Source organism: Miniopterus natalensis, chromosome 9 (assembly GCF_054644295.1).
Source record: "Miniopterus natalensis isolate mMinNat1 chromosome 9, mMinNat1.hap1, whole genome shotgun sequence".
NCBI lineage: Eukaryota > Metazoa > Chordata > Mammalia > Chiroptera > Miniopteridae > Miniopterus > Miniopterus natalensis.
In genome coordinates this window covers 43,121,954-43,140,054 of record NC_142089.1, presented here as the reverse complement: position 1 = coordinate 43,140,054, position 18,101 = coordinate 43,121,954, and the positions used below count along the sequence as shown (strand labels likewise).

General features: G+C 34.7%; 1 protein-coding gene across 4 annotated transcripts in view; it reads right to left on the bottom strand.

Moving 5' to 3' along the window:
* Nucleotides 1-18,101, bottom strand: part of SRSF11 (serine and arginine rich splicing factor 11) — a 41,000-nt gene that overhangs the window by 8,791 nt on the left and 14,108 nt on the right. For all 4 annotated transcript variants that reach the window (XM_087820514.1, XM_087820515.1, XM_087820516.1 and 1 more), the window contains exons 3-8: nt 13,607-13,740; nt 9,718-9,827; nt 7,772-7,864; nt 6,723-6,772; nt 4,952-5,079; nt 2,987-3,068 (exon numbers count right to left, since the gene is read on the bottom strand). In XM_087820514.1, coding sequence (XP_087676640.1) covers nt 2,987-3,068; nt 4,952-5,079; nt 6,723-6,772; nt 7,772-7,864; nt 9,718-9,827; nt 13,607-13,740 — 597 coding nt within the window. The remainder of the gene's footprint in view (nt 1-2,986; nt 3,069-4,951; nt 5,080-6,722; nt 6,773-7,771; nt 7,865-9,717; nt 9,828-13,606; nt 13,741-18,101) is intronic.

Genomic DNA, 18,101 nt, shown 5'->3' with positions numbered 1-18,101 from the left:
AATACAGATTAGTGTATAATGTATCTAAGTAAGAAAGCTTATTGAAAGTAATGGTCAATTTTATAAGCCAGGATGCTTAAGATACAACAATCCATAATAATGATCTGTTATGAAGTGTTATTACAAGTGTCCAAAAACACTCTGTTCAAGGAAATAAATGTTTCACTGTTATTTCCCACTAGTCATATCAAAGTAATTCAAATTAAAATACGACAGCCATTGGATGTACTTGGTATTATATACAAAAAACACAGCAGTACTGTAGTTAACTGTTTTGGAGTGGCAAATGACAAGTGTGAAAAGGAAAACTAGGCTGAATAGATAAAAAAACCCTGAATGCCATTCTAAGGTTTTATTTAACATCTTATTAGGGCAATAGGGAACTTCTCAAGGTTTAATAGAGTTGTGACATGATCCCAATCTTAGTTTTTAAAAGACATCTTTAAGAAGAGTAAGACAGGCCTGGCCGGGTGTGGCTCAGCAGTTGAGCGTCGACCTAGGATCCAGGGGATCGGGGTTCGATTCCCGGTCAGGGCACATGCCCAGATTGCGGGCTCGATCAATGACTCTCATCATTGATGTTTCTCTCTCTCTCTCTCTCTCTCCCCCTCTCCTTTCCTCTCTCTGAAATCAATAAAGACATATTAAATAAATAAATAACTAAATAAATAAGACAGGGTGGGGAAAGACAGGTAAAAGGAAATGAAACAGATATAACAGATAGGACAACCATGTTACTATTTTGCTATGAACTGAATGTGTCCCTCCCCAAATTCTTATTCAAAACCTAACCTCCAATGTGATATTTTAAGGTGGGGGTCTTTGGGAGGCGATCAGATCAAGAGGGTGCTGCAGCTTTCATGATTAGGAGTAATGTCCTTTTGAAAGAGATCTGAGAGACCCATTGCCCATTACCATGTGAGGACACAGCAAAAAGATGGCTCACTGATAAGTAGGTCCTCACAAGACACCAAATTTGCTGGTGCCCTGATCTTGGACTTCTCGGCCTCCAGAACTGTGACAAACAAACCTGTTGTTTATAAGCCACTCAGTTTAGAGGATTCTACTATAGCAGCTGAGTAGATGAAGACAATGAACAAGAAATGACTTGATAATGTCATAGGGTCCATGAGGTCAAAATTATTTTCAAAATAATAACAGATATTATTTGCCTTTTTCACCATGTTGACATTTGACATTTTCACTAAGAGTGCAAAAGCAATGGTGGTGTAAAAGTGCTGGCGTCTCCTTAGCACAAACCGAGGTAGTGGCAACTGAACTGCCCTAGTCACTGTATTCTTCACAGGCATTTGTAGTAAGCACTTGCAGTAAAAGAAAAAACAAACAAACAAAATGTCATTTTCACATGGGATGTCTTTGATGAAGCAGTAACAAATATCAATTTTATTAAATCTAGTCCCTTGAGCAATATCCTATACAATAAAATCGGAAGTATGGATAAATCACTTCTGATATTTATTAAACTTCAATGGCTGTATTAAGAGAGGCACTTGTGGGACTGAGTTTTGAACTTAAACTGCCTTTTCCATGAAATATTACTTTTACTTCAAAGAACAAGTGGTCAACTATGGTTGTTCAGACTTGGGTATTTGGCAGCCATTTTCTTAAAAAATGAATGAAGACTATCATTTCAAGGAAAACAACTCAATTTGTTGCCAATGATAAAAATCTGAGCTTCCAAGAGAAAATTTTGGAAAACTTGAACCCACCATTCTGAACTGACAGCATTTTCTAATAAGATTTGTGGTGGGAGCACCAAATGTCATTTTATTGTTATATCACAAAATGTTTCAACATTTGAAAACTTGTACATAGCAGTGAATCAATTATTTTTGCAAACCACCAAAGCACAATTTTACAAAAAAGCACGCTTGGGGAAAAGACCCACTCAAAGTGTAAGGAAGGATCAATAGATTTTAATGTAACAGTGTATGAAAGGTTCATTTATGGTTTCAGATCCCCTACTGCAGCTCTTCTAAGAAACTATCACGTCAAGTTTTGGTGTTATGGCAAAGAACACTAGTTGTAGTTTACCTGAGAAGACTATATAATAACTTTTCCCTTTTCTGACCATGTTTGTGTGAAGCCAAATTTTCTCTATATAAAACCAAAATTTATTGCAGTAAGTTGAATGTAGAATATTGTATGTCTATATTATAAACATTAAAGAGGTTTGCAAAAAAAGTAAAACAAAGCCACTCTTCTACTCTTTTCTTTAAAAAGTTTAGTTTCTAAGTTGTGTTAATACGAATGGGTTTACTGTCACTGTTTTTAAATCTTCATATGGCCTATATTAACAGCTATAACCAACATAAACAAACTCTGTTTGGAATTCTCATATTTTCCATTAAGTAAAAGAGGTCCCAATACCAGCAAGTTTGAGATACACTGGTCCAGAGAACATTATAAATTTACACAGGGATGTCATGTGGAAAAGAGAATACACTTATATTCAGTCCTACTCTAGGTAGGACAAAAGTTATACAACCAATTAGTTTATCCAGTAATACAAAAAACAATCTCAAAACAACAGCAAGTCGTGTGATTTGCAAATAAATATTCATGCATCAAAGAAGTAATCTATAGGTTGCATGATGACCTTCCAACTTAAGCCTTAGAAGTTTAGTGAAAAGCAAGAACTAGAATTCAAGTCCAGTTTCAAGTAAGGTTCTTCCCATGGTACTAAACTTAATTTAGTGCTCAAGTCCCTGTGCCTTCAACTTACCCCTAGATATTTTGGCGTTTTAAAGTATCAATCACCTCTATTAGCCCATACTTTTACTCCATTTATACATGTGTGAACACTTATTCGCATACTCTGCTAACAGCACTAGTTACTAAAGCACACTTTAACCAGAAGCTGCTAGGTGAACAGGAAGCAAATTAAGAAGGATGTGACACAGAGAACTTATCTTTGTCTAAGGCACAACTGAATACCAAAAGCGACTGAATACCACAGTCTAACCTGTGTCTAGAAGATGAGGGAGTCCTCCTCCTCCTAGAGCGTGATCTCGATCTTGAGTGCCTTCGTTTTTCTTCTTTTTTATCTGGATTTAAAAGGAAAGAAATCCAGATTTATTTATTTATTTATTTATTTATTTATTTATTTATTTATTTATTTATTTATTTATTTAAATTTATCTTTATTGATTTCAGAGAGAGGAAAGGAGAGGGAGAGAGAGAGATAGAAACATCAATGATGAGAGAGTCATTGATTGGCTGCAGCCTGCAACCCGGGCATGTGCCCTGACAGGGAATCGAACCCTGATTGCCTGGATCCTAGGTCGACGCTTAACCACTGAGCCACGCCCGGCCGGGCCAGATTTTTAAATTACCAAACAGATTAATTTCATTCATGCATTAATCTAAGAATTTCTTTATCTTAATATTCAGCTTTTACATATAATCCTTAAATGTTACAAGTGATCATTTTACAACTGAAATGTTGAAGCTTATTTAAGTTATACAAATCATGCAGGATTTTGGTAGATCCAAAAATAGACTTTTGATTTTCAGCTAGCCAAACGGACAATTTCACTTTCTAGACTCAGGAGGCTGTCAAGTGTTGTCCACAAAATAATTTATGAAAATGGTTATCTCACCCTTTTTCTTTTTAGAGGTTTATAAACAAGTGGCCCCTTTTCCCACTCCTAGATTCTACTTTCCTAAATGTAACTACATTTCACCAAGATTAATACTTTAACTTTCTGTTTATGTACTAATAACATCTCCCCAATGAGCACTTAACTGTAAAATAAATGTAATTTAATAATAAATAAGTATTTTAAATTCTTGGTCCAGCAAGATGTTCCCTCTTTCCTCACCACTTAGCGCTATGCTCCTTTGTTAAATAAATTAATGTATATTATGTTAAAGTGGTTGATAAACAGGCTCAATATTTGGGCTTAAAATTCAGAAAGTCATTCATTCTGTTCTCACTACATTTCTTAATCTGTCTCTCCTCTTCCTCACCAATTTTCAACTGTGTTAAGTGTAAGAGAGAAACACAGAATGATTTGTCCCATTTGTTAGTTTTTAAATAACCCGTAACAAGAGAAATAAAGCCACTGCATTTATGAACAACCATGTCAGTGAGAATGAGCTCCCCCTTACACATTCAGATCACTTCATTAATAGAATTCAATTCATTGTTAACGTCATCATTAGTAATTAACAAAAAATCTTGGAGAAAAAAATTCATATAGAAAACACTTTTAGTCATTCTAGTTATGTTTTCAATGAACAAAGCTACAGCATGGTGTTCTAGCTTTGGAGTCATAGATCTAATTGTGTACTAAAAAGTTCCTACTACTTGGCATGTGACCCTGGGCTAGTATTTTGTTAATGAGGTAACACACACAAAGCACTTGGTATTAATTTATCCAATATTATACTTTAAAATTACTTTCTGAATACAGTAACTACTAGAATTTTTCTCACTTACTAAAAAGTAACAGTGAAAAATGAATAAAACAACATTTAATTGTGGAAAAAGAATCCAGAACTGAAGATAAAGGATTACAAACCTCCAAACCATAAATTAAAAACAGCAAAAATATCACACCAATTATTAGATAATCCTAGGCATTACCAACATTTTGGAATGGATTATTTTTTGTTTGGAAAGCAGGGGTGGTGGCTGTCCTGTATGCCGAAGGATGTTTTAGCAACATCCCTGGCCCTCTGCCCACGAGATACATTTGGTACGAGCATGACAACTAAATGTCTCTAGATATTTCCAAGTAGGTCTGGGTGTCAACTCCAACCCAACTTATAGAACCCTACTGAAAATAACTCCACTACATGATCTTTTAATCATAATTTGGAAATGACAATATTAAGTAAAAAAATTTCCAAACTGATGCAATAATCATTTTTGCAAGCAATCATATAGTTTAAGATTCAGCACAAGTGCATAAACATATTTTACCTGGTTCTATGGCAGCAGAAATTAGGGACTGTGCTTCTCGTACTCTCTTCATGGCTTCCTCTATTTCTTTACTAGAGGTATCTGATTTCAGACTTGGTGAAACAAGACCAGCAGCTACATGATTCAACCTAAAAGAGAACCAATAATTGAGACCTGAAATATTTTAAAACGCAAAACAGCATTTCAAATAAATACATAAATGTTTCACGTAACATTTTAGTAAGATATTGCTTGGAAAAAAGGGGGAGGACTCTATTATTTTGGTAAAACCATACACAGTATAAGTACCCTTTAGAATATTTAAATGGCACCTGCATTTTAAAGAGAGTATGTCTGAAATAAGAAAAATGCCTATTTAATTCTGCTGATCTTTCATTAACTTTCTATAAATACATTTTGAGAAATGCTAGTGCATGGGAATATGTTGATGCTAAAGACTTTTGATTAATAAAACTTTTCTTTATATGATGTAAAAACTTCCTACATTGCTCTAACTGGTGATTAAGAGTGTTGGCCGATGGACTGAAGGGTCTCAGGTCGATTCCAGCCAAGAGCACATACCTCAGTTGCAGGCTCGATCCCTGGCCCTGGTCAGAGTGCGTGCATGAGGCAACCAATTGATGTCTCTCTCTCACATCGATGTTTCTCTCTTTCTCTCCCCCTTCCACTCTCTCTGAAAAGCAATGGAAAAAATATCCTCTGGTGAGGATATAAAAAACCCCAAACTTTTTACATCATAATTTGTTGGGGAAGAGCATTTTAAGTTTGTGGAAGAAACTGAGGCAGAGGCCAATGCTACACCAAAGTTACTCAGAAATTCCTAATTGGAAAGGCTAAAGATGCACCTCTAAGGGTTTATACATGTTAGAAAAAATTAGACACCAAAGTTAGGACAGTAGTTATTTGTAGGGAGAGTGGGAACTGTAAGTGAAAATAAGTATGCAGGAAATTTCAACTTTACTGATGATATTTTATTTTATAAGCTAGGTGATAGTTACATGCTTAGATTTTATCTGATAACTTTTAAGAAAAAAGTCCACTAACCACTATAGTGAAATGAGTCTGTCCTCTCTCCTCCCACACCCTCCCACTTACTGACAGTGACTTTCACCAAGGAGAAACAGCATTCAGTTCAAATTTAAAATACCATCAAATTACCAATTAAACTATGACTTTGTTACAAGTAGGAAATATAAAAGTTACAGCACGAAGAGAGCTCTTTGAAGTACCTAAACTATATGGCATTATGGTGACACATGCCAGTCCTTTGCTCTAGGATTGTGTTTCCCTCACTTCTGTCTCCTAACTTTTCTATTCATCTGCTAGGGCTTAGCTTCCCTGATCTTCAAACTAAGTTCTTGTAATAAGTTTCCACAGCACCTCTGTACTTCCTCTAGTTGGATACACATGCTTTACTATATTTAAATAATGTCTTCCTTCCAGAATAGAATATAAATGCTATAAAGGTACAAGTTTATAGCAGGTACTCAATATATATTTTTTAAATGAACCAACTAAAGATAATGTTTAGTTCTTTTCCCGTTATTTTGGTATAAGCTATTCACAATTCTTTTGAAAACTAAAATTACACTAAAACAAAACCCTCTTACAGATGGATTTAGCACTGGATTTTTTCTCCCCATTTCTAGAAAACTGAATTATGTATTGAATGTCTTGAGATAACTTTCTTTTCAGCTACCAAAAAATAACTGTTCTCTAGATATTCATATACTATATCCATATCATCAGTGGAAAGAGAAAAAGTCCTTACTTGGGATCAACAGTACTCATAAGCTTCAGCAACTGATCTGCAGCAAGAGACTGTGAAAACAAAAAAATGTAACAACAGTGAGAATACATAAAACAATACTGATTTCTATTTTATTTTTCTAGGATGTTGAAATGTTCTAGGACACCCTGGCAAACCTACAAAAAGTAACATTTCAGGCACATGGATGACCGACAGAAATACAATGCCAGCCAAATGTCATATTAAGTTTTTTAGTAGCCACGTTAAAACAAACAAAAAAAGAAACAGGTGACATTAGTGGCTATAGTATTGATTGGATATCCAGAGGAGCTTTACCAAGTTAAATATGAACATTATAAAGCTGAACAATCCAGATTTTACAGAACAATTACCACCTACTTATTTTAAGACTTTCTGAGGGAAAGTAATGCTTTAACGTAAAACAAAACCAATATAATAAATCAAAAAATTTCCACAAAGGAAGGACTTCCAAAAAAGTTCAGCCAAATTACGAGAAAATGAAATTTTCAAGTGAGTAAATGACAGGAAAACAAAAACTCCATTACATGTTGACGATTATGTTAAAATTCCCGTGGAACTCTCTACTTTGAACTACGTAAGATGAGAACTTCTGGCGCTGGGTGGGTGGCTCAGTTGGTTGGAGCATCCATCTGCACACCAAGAAAGTTGTGGATTTGATTCCTGGGTCAGGACACATAACCTAGGTTGCAGGTTCGATCCCAGTTAGGGCGAGCAAGAGAGGCAACCAAGCAATGTTTCTCTCTCCCCCCCTTCCTCTCTTTCTGAAAATGAATAAAAAACCATATCCTTGGGTGAGGATTAAAAAAAGTAAATGTATAAATAAAATAAAGAAAAATTCCTTAATGGGTAAGGAGCTAATAATGCAGTGACCATTTAAGTCTCTCTTTAACAAGATTATATAAGAAAAAAGTTAATGCTGTATCATAGCAATCAGTTATCTTTAGCTCTTGAAATGCATAATAATAGTTGATAAAATAAAGTCTTTAATTATAAGAATGAGCTTAAAGTTGAAGGGTATTAAATTATACCTGAGAGTTCAAGTTTGCTCCAGGAAGCCCAAGTGCAGCAAGGGCAGGATCTAGAGTAGGAGCTCCCAAAGCAGCCAATGGAACAGCGCCAATCTGTGAAATTACAAATTTTATTTATCTAAAATTTCACTTCTGTTCCCTACACTGTGTGTGTGTGGGGGAATTTATTCCCTCTAAAGGGCAAATAACTAGTTTAAGTCCTTAGGCTACATGATCTCTGCTGCAACTACACGACTATACCATTACAGCTCGAAAACAGGCATACACAATACATAAACAAATGGGCATAGTTTGCCTACTTCTTGCCTTATTTTCCATCTGTCATTATAGCACATTTATTCCTACAATCAGAATTTAGAAAAAAATTTTTTCAATATATTCTTCCAATTATAAACATTTACTGATTCTCAGCCCCAAATCCAGTTCTTTGCCGTTTTGTGATACTGAAGATAGCATTTCTCCAGTGACAGATGGCTTGTTAAAACAGCTGGAATGACACTGTGGAAGGGTTTCCTCTTCCTGGTTCCTATGTCCCCTTTGTGATTGTTACTGCAGAGCTATGTGGGATACCCAGTGGCCTTCACCTCTCAGAACATTTCAGAGCCATCTTCTTGGGCAGCTTCCTAACAAGTTCCGTGGCACCCTGGAAAACTTCTTTAGTATCTACCCCTTTCAAAGGATGTCTGAATTTTATCTTGGGGGGTTGGAAAGCCCTCTCATCTAAATGTTTCTTTTTACCTTGTGTTCTTTCTTCCTGAACACTAGAAGTAATGGTTGCTTCCTATATCTGCAATTCATGTAATTCCTTAAGAGTTCCCCTAGCAAAGCTCCAGTTACAAGCTACTAATTCCTTACACTAAACTCTCCCTGTTCAAATTACTGTGTGGTTCTGTCTCCTGTCTGATATAATTCTGATTAATAATTTAAGACACAAACCATGCAAAATCCTGTAACTCTGAAGGCAGTTTGACCTTCTCTATAAAACACTGCTAAAAGCTCTACTCGCCTCAATTTTTAATAAATACAAGGTTCCAAATATTCTGTAATTTAACTATTTACTGAGTACTGTTAAAATACTGTGTTAATACTATTACATAAACTATTTCAGTTATTACACAATTTTATACATTAAAGGTATTTACAAATTTCTCAGACCCGCATTTTATATGTGACAAAATCATACTAAAAAAGCTGGGCATTCCTGATCTGTCTCCTTCTATAATACCATACAGATCATTTAACAGTTAACTAAACTATTTAAACAAGCAAAATGATTTAATAAAAGGAATCAAAGTTGTTATAAAGTTCTAATTGAGGCTCCATCATTTGCTTTATCTGTGAAACCACCAACCAGTTACAATCTTTGAGTTTTTATAATACATGCTATTCAAAGAATCTTTTGGCTCTAAAATGATACGCTTTTTACAGCATTATCAGGGTTAGAAACATTACCCAGTAAAATTTTCTCCAACTTGAATACTTCCCCCCCCATATCAAATATATATCCACAAATTCATTTTTATTTCAAGCCACCTACTTAATTAAAACCCCAAGATAAGAGCAAAAGAACAAAAGGTATTGGCAAAGAAAAAACAGTCTGAAATTCACTTTTATTTTCTTTCCTAGTTCCAAATGAACATACTCTTTTTAACAGCATGTTCAACAGAAGTCTTTATGCTCCATGAGATTTTTTTCATATTACTGGGTTATTTTGAGAGTCAGGGACATAACCAATGTAACAGATATTCGTGATTTTCAGAATGTTCTTAAAATGCAACCTTCAAGAGATTCTCTTTAGGATTTATGATTGCAATAGCCTTTAATATTATACATGTGACATCCTTCTGTGAACTAGAATCACAGCACTTAAAAAGCTCAAATATGATTAGCTTTATCCACAATTCTGTGTTCTTTCAATCCTTTAAGATTTCAATTAGAACTAGTACCTGGGTAAGTGGGTTAGGAGTAGGCAGGAGTCCACCACCAGGCAGAAGACCTGCCACTGCATTAGCTGGTGCCAACAGAGACAAAGCCTTAGTCTCATCAGGAATAACTCCTGCAGAGAAACAGCCTTGCATTAGAACACACCCTTTTGCAAGACAGAAAACACACAAAAACACCCAGAAAATGTCTCCCTGATACACCACCTGAGTTTGCTGAAAGTACTTATGTTCGCTAAAATATAAAGCTTGATTTCTATGATTATTTATCATTAATTTTATGTCAGAATGAAACTTCAATGTGTGAAAATTTGTTTCCTTTTTTTCTCTACAAATGGTTAAGTTTCTAGAGTAAAAAAAATAGCACAATACACACTACTTTTTTGTTAACACTGCCAAGATTTCATCACCTGTACTCGATTTTTAAGTCATGAACCAAACGTAAGCAAGCACAGTCGGTTCTCCAGGGGTGTGCTCTCAACTTTCAAAAGCTGTTTTATGAACAACGACTCGTGTCGGCTGCTTCACTATAAAGCACACAGAAAAATCAAGATACACAAGACAAAAAAAGTTTGATTTAGGGGTTAATAATATGGTACAGTTACTATGATTTTCTTTTACACCTACCATACAAATTTTGTAAAAATTAAGAGAAGAAAAGTATGTAAGGAAATATTCTGTTGGAATCAAGTGTAGGGCTTTTGCTGACTCATGAAAATGAATGTTTCTGAAGGTCTCTGAATACACACTGGATGTGTGTGTGGGAATAAGAGAGAGAGAGAATAGGTAAAACAACATGGCACATTCCTTACCTGTACAGTAAAATGCTTTATATTCCAACATGTGCCATGCTAACCATACCAAAAAATGCTGCTATACAGTGTGAGTTCAAAAGCTAACTTAGCCAAACTCCTAAAGCCAAAAACAACATGTATGTCTGTTTTTAAAGCCTAATCTGTGTATTCAGATAACATCTAAGGGTCCTAAGACAATTATTTATGTACACAATTTAAATTCTATCCAACAGCAAAAGCCCTATACAGATGGATTAATCTGTTAATGTGCCCAAGCCCCCAAAATGAGAGTTCAATAATACAATTAAACTATATATTTGCAAATACCAGTAGTATTTCTGTAATACATATTAAGAAACTGCATCTCATCATAAAACATACAATATGTACAGGGCACTTAAGAGAAACTGGATAAGCTGCAGAAGAAAACTGTTGGGTGGTATTTTCAGCAGGGCCTGGTATATAGTTCAGGCTGAACCAGGGAAAAGAACTGTAAAACACAACAACAAAAAAGAAAAACCACTGTTAAATAAAGGTAATGGTTCCTTCCACCTATACTGAGAAGTGCCGATAATATAAACAAATGTATACTACACAGCACTGTTATCTTGCTTGTGTCAGAGCTGTCATCAATTTAGATACCCAGAGTTATGGAGGGAGGGGGAGGGAGAAGATCATTTAGATATAGGGCATTAATGCATCAATATTAACAAACCTACAAAGATTATGGGATAATCTTGCATGCAAAATTATGTCTCAAGAGGATAATATTAAATATCAACATCTTACTCAAATTAGTGCATTTGCAACATTTCTGGAAAACTAAAATCCTCTTGAATTTACTGTGAGACACCTGATAGAAGATCTGCATCCATTAAAAAAAAGTCATGCATCTGATCCTCTGATTAAAAAAAGACTATTTAAAAATAAAACTACAATTTAAAAATAGCAATGAGGCCCCTCACCAGTTAATTTTCATGCGTCAAGAGTATTTTTTTTACTGCTGCTTTGATAGAACCATGAAATACTGCATGAATGTGTAGAAATGAAAGAAAAAGAAACAGACAAAAGAAACAAACATTAACCAAGGAACCTAAATAACCCCCAAATCCATTACTATTAAGAGTTCCTTCCAAATCCAGCTATCTCAATTTTACCAATTAAGACTATACCTTACCGTAGACTTTGTGTCTATTGTTCTAAAACATGACCGAGAACCAACACCAAAGTGTAAGAGCTAAAACTAGGGTGAATAGTGACAAAGGGAATGAGTACATCGGTTATTTAGTGGAGATAACATTAATACAGCATACCATACCATTATTAAATACACTAAAAATAGATTGCAGAACTAATTATTTCAGAAATTCTACATACTCTCCTAAATATTTCACTTTTGAAACAGATCCAGAAAAATTACCATGGTCTAAAAATACTTATGAAGGCCAATTATATGATGATATACTGTATTATGTTCAGGGCTTGGGAACTATGATATAATACTTAGCCAATAATAATTCTTTAAATTTAAAGGTTAATGTTTTGCACATTACTCACATGATTTGACCCTTGTTCCAAAAACTATATTTAACTTATCCTAAATTTGAAATTTGTAAATTTTCTTTTGCTGATAGGTTTTATCCTACAACAGGCACACTGATATAAAAGGAAATGCTTAATCAGAACACACTAAATCAAATGTTTATCAGTATATATATTTTAAAACCTTAAAACTGGGTTCACACACTTTAATATCATAGAGATAAAGATGCCTTTAACCCATCTACGAATGCAACTTAATTTCTTTAGAAAACCAGAGGCAATTTTTCTACGTTTAAGGACTACACATTTCACAACTTTTACAAGGTATGGTGTAAATGTTCACATTGGTACTCAAAGATCTGAGATAGCATCCAAAGTTAACAATATCAAGATTGTGCTTCCACTGACCGGTACATTAAGGAAAGGGGAAAGCATTTCCTGGTCAGAATTAACTTAATGCTGTAAATTAACTTAAAACCCCGTAATTATTAACTTAATCAAAATCCAGTAATTTCACCTTTAAAATCCAGTAATTTTATATTTCAGTTACTTCTTAGATCAAAATTTATAGTTAACAAAAAGCAAATAAAGTAGCAGTACATTGGGAACAAACTATAAAATATGGCTTAGAAAATTTTACAAAATGGAATTAAATAGTGTTGTCTCGTCACAGTGGCTTTTTTTAGATCCCCAAACCCTGCTCATTATTTCTGTCAAATTACTTTAACAGCCTAAAATGTAAAAAGAGAGAAAATGTAGTTAACAAATGGTTACACCAGGAAAACACTTGGGGGACTTGAGTGCTTGCTGGCCTTTAGTTAATGTCTAGAATCCCCTGTAGCTGCAGAGGACCCACTGTTTTTCAGTCATCTGGAAGAGTTTTGCATTTGCCTTCTCCACTACAAAAATCACACACACAAATAACAGAGAGAAGAATTTATTATTTAGAGATATTCTAGAAAATATAGCAAGAATGAACAAGAAAATCTGGCAATAACAACAAAACACAACACCCAGTGCCCATCTGGCACCTAGGGTATAGGAAATCTTGAACTTTCATACAAACCAAAATAATTGCAACCCTTGGTATACTGGAATTCAATGTGGGATTTTTTTTTTTTTTTAAAGTTATCAGTGAGTGGAAGCACTAAGAAAATAAAGCCTAGTCATTTATTCAAAACAAAAATAACATCATGCATTTATTTGACGGTTCCTGTGTAAATGTGCATGGAGTGAACCATTCACCTTCAGGACTTTTTCATAAAACTTAATGTTACAATAACTAAGTAAATGTATCTTAAGGAATTATAACTAGGGACATGGTTTTAAACTTAAAAATGTTTTAAAAGAATGGAATAGTTAGGTATCTTATAAAAAACAGATGTTTTCTAACTTTTGAATTAAAACCTACAAGTAAAAATATGGGCCACAGTATAACAAGGGTTTCAAAATGTTAATAGCTTAGATTTTTAACATGCTACTAATGCTCACTCTAAAACTATACTGAGGTAGATGGTCATCATTGGATGCCCACATAGATAGGTAAACAAAGCACAAACCTTCTGCATATGGTACGACTATCAATGCTCTGTCAACGAATACAGTGTTTGTCAGATGCTGTGCCACAACTGCTGAGTCCGGATCATGGAACTTAACAAAGCAGACACGGGAAGAGACTGGCAAAGGTGAATCGCTGAAAGATAAACAAATTACATAAAAGTAGAGAAAAAGAACATCAGCTGAAACATAAATGTATGATTCATAAACCCATACCTGCATTCCAAAATCAAAATAGGCAGATAAAAATACTAATTGCACATATTAGTTTAGTTAACTAGTTTTAAACAATGACATTACAAATAAAGTACTATCCACTAAACTCATGTAGCAAATTGCATGTATACAATTATTGTTTAATTTTACAGTTTACCAAGTTAAAAACAGTTTGAAACTCAAGTTTCAGAGTTAGAGCAGACCACAGAAGTGTCAACATTTTAAAAATAATACCAATACCAGTTATTTTTAAATACAGGTAACAAGAAGTCTTGGCTTAGAAAACTTTTCAAAGTAAAAAACATACAGAATTTGCCAATTCAGGAACAAAATATCGTGGAAAAGTGTATCTTATCTGACAATTGAGTTTTTTTGGACCTGCCTGCTAAATAAATGCCCTTGTCCTCTTTCACTGATGGTATCAGAAAAAAAAAATTTAAGCACTCATGGGGACAGTACTCCACCCCTAAGTATTAGTATTATGAAAATTTCAATAAGCAAAGGAGTCACTTCCCTTAGCGAATTGCTTTCTTAGATGAAACAAAAGCAAGTACTGAAGTACAAGCTATGGCAGCCTGTTAAGATAAATTAGCCTGGCTGGTGTTGCTCGGTGGTTGAGTGTCAACCCATGCAATGGTTCAATTCTTGGTCAGGGCACATGTCTAGGTTGCAGGCTCAGTCCCCAGTAGGGTGTGTGCAGGAGGGCAGCTGATTGATGTTGATGTTTCCCTCAGTGATGTTTTTCTCTCTCTCTCTCCCTTCCTCTCTCTCTGAAGTCAATAAATATATTTAAAGAAAAAATAATAAGATAAAGAATGTGGATTTTGTTTTGTTTTAAATATAGGGTGGTTCAAATTTCTGCCACAAAACTTTCGGTGAAAGGGAAAGATTAAATATGGGCAGGGGTTGCTCCCTAATCCCAAACCTAAAGTTATTTTAAAACCAATGCCCTATGGCAGCAGTAATCACATCATCCTGGTTTTACATTAGAATCTTCTGTGGAGAAAAAAATACCCTGGCTCTCTACTCCACAGCAATTAAACTGAGATCTCTGATGAAGTACTAAGCGCTTCCTCCCTTCTTTTTTTAAAATTCTCTTTGACAATTTTTATATGCATCCAGGGTACCTCTGCTTTATAATAAGCCAATTACATCTTAAGACTCAATAATGAAAAGGAAAATACTGTAGTATCTTTGAATGTTATTAGAATGAGGCTTAGTGTTAACCTTCCTAATAAACTAGATTTCCAAGTGTACATAAAAATGTGGAAAGAAGGCAATTCCAGCAGTTTTAGTACTAAAGCCATATATAGCACTTTGTATTTCTTTTCTGACATCCATATTTTTACCACTAAATTAAAAAGCTCTTTAAATGCTATCATTTTATACTCTTAACATCTAACAATGTCTTGGGAAGTAGTAGGCACTTAAATTTCTTAAAAAGCGACCCCTACCATTTCTTTGACACTATGGTCATGTGACTAAAGAAAAAAATGACTGTCAAGGATTAGGTTCTTAAAGAACATAAATATAATGAGTTCTTTAAAAAAACAACAACAAAACATTAGAAAGTACTACCTACATGCTCATGTGTTTCCATTTACTTGGCAATCCTAAAATAATTACTATTTTTTTTCTACCTACTCGTCATAGGAATGCTACCATTATTACTTGGGCTATAGCAAACCTGCAAGCGGTAGTGAGGTAAAATACGATTAATTTAAACACTATGAAAAAGACAGCCACAGTAAGATGACTCAGAAGGGCAAATAATGCATCTCTCCCCACTTCACATGGTTTAATTTAAAACCATTGTTATTTGGCCCCGCAATTATAGTCTTACAATTTCTCAGTTAAAATTTATTATGAAGAAACAGATAAAAGACGGATGCTTGAATTTAATATTCATACCCTAGTATTCTGTGCAAGTACCAGTTCTAAAAATGTAGCTGTCTTTACTCATCTTCACAAATATAAACAAGACAGGGCAGGAAAAAGAACTAAGGAAAAGACAGGAAAAGGGGGTTCTGCAGATGCTCTTGCCCTCTACCTAGGAGTGGTGGTATTGTGCCTAACGTTTCAAGTGTCCTGTAAGGATTGTTTGAGATTCTTGTGAGATGCATATAGAAAATCCAGACGTTTTTCCATCTCGAGCCCACTAAATCTGAGAATCCCTTTTATAGGAGGACTTTGTTTTTTAAAAGATCCCCAGTTGATATCTGTGCCCACTAAAGTATGAGAATTTCTGGTTTAGGCCACTGATGCCACTCTTTCAACTCCCACCTTAATACTGTGCTAACCATTTCTGAGCAGATAAATTTGAGCTTATAAACAAAAGCATCTCCTAAGCCCCCCAAATAGCAGGTTTGTAACAAATAACATTAACCTGGAAACTTGACCTTGTTGACCTCACGTGCCCTTTCCCTCAGTGTGTTCTTACTCAGTTCTGAATGCAGTAAAATGCTGCATTTATTTAAAAAAAAAATTTTTTAAGGTAAACTAAGTCCTCTCCCTTACTTAACTATACAAAGTTACTTATATGATGATTAAAGTATCTATTTTTGGTCACTGAAATAATTACTTAAATTATGAATTTAAGTTTACCTACAGTGTTACACTAGCCTTTAGTTATTGTATACTTTTGACATACATGCTTTACTGGGATCATTACCCTATCAACACTCCAGTTGTATTTTCCATAATGAAATCCCACTAAAACCAAACACACGAAGAATACCTACTAAGTGTAAAAGAGTGATTCCACTCACAAGTTGCTAGGCTAAATCAAAAAATCATGATCAAGTGATAAAGGACAATCACAATATCTAAGTTCCAATACTAGGTCTGACACTGGTAGAGTGGCGTGGGTGTACGAAACCACCTACATGAATTTCAGTTCACTCATTTGTGAAATAGGGTTAAATACACTCTCTCCCTACACTTGTAAGGGAAGAGTAAGATAAAATTGGAAAGCACCTAGCGTATAATAAACACACAATGTTGAATTTCCAACATGCATTTTAGGACCAGAATTAAAGTAACCTTTCTTCTTTTAAAGAGAATAAATGGAAACACTGAGAGATACTTTCAATGGCTGTAAGGCTGTCATACTGAAGAGAGGTTACAATGTTATTTGTTGTGAAGACAGACAATTTTATCCCTAGGTAAAATTTTAAGCCAGCAATTTTTGGCTTAAAAAAACCAAGAAATAAAAGGATTCAATTATAAGACAAAGGGAGAAACCTTCTTGAGGAGGTTGCTACTGAAGTATTTGGCATGATCCAGATCCCAGGATTCCCCTCACCCCAAAAAGGCAGGGGCTTAGTCACGTATATACTTTAGAAAATGCCCCCCCCTCCCCATCTCACAAGTTATTGATGATCTCAAGGGCCTCCTCATATTCTAAAGAGGGAGAGTTAAACTTAACTTGTTGATGACTGGTACTATAGAGAAAAACAATGCAGTTAAGTTGAATAAAGGCGAAGCAGGGGTGCTGTATTTTTTTATACAGGACGATCAGGGAACAGATTAGGTGGCATCTGAGCAACAAAGGAAACACGCATGTCATGGCTATATCTAGAAGAGTTTCAGGTGGATATGAATGCCTTTGGGGGGAAAAATACATACCCTAAAAAAAAAAAAAAATCATGTGGCAAATGTCTTCATAATAGTCAGTTTTACGTAATCTGAACCCTTTTGGACTATTAAGACTCTATAGCACATGATCACCAGCAAGCTATTGAAAACTGTAGCAAGCTTAAAGAAATTATCAATAAAATATTTCCAAATTGTGCAGGTCAGATTAGCTATTGGGATTTAAGATTAGCAACAAAAGTAGATATCTACATAAATACTGTTCAATTTGGGAAAGCCATTAAGGTGATATAGCATTCACTATATTGTAACTTTGTACATTTTCAGAAGAGAAAATAGTCTGTATGTGGGAACATATATGAAGGAGTCAAAGAGCAAAACGTGTCAATATACAACTCCTCCTTCCAATACAGAAAAGTCCTCTTAATGTACAGTATCCCATATCATGTCATCTGATGCACATCAACTATCCTGATTACATGATGAAACTACTCCTTTGATTATAAAGTAAAAAAGTCATGATGGTCCATCACAACTCCCGGTAAGATCCTGACCACACAATGGGTAAAAAATAAACCAGAAAGTTGTTTACACCTCCCTTTGTCATCTTTTAAATAAATGAATCATAAAAAGAGCATTTTCAAAATGAAACACTTCAAGGTCAGCAACTATAACAAAATTCTTAAC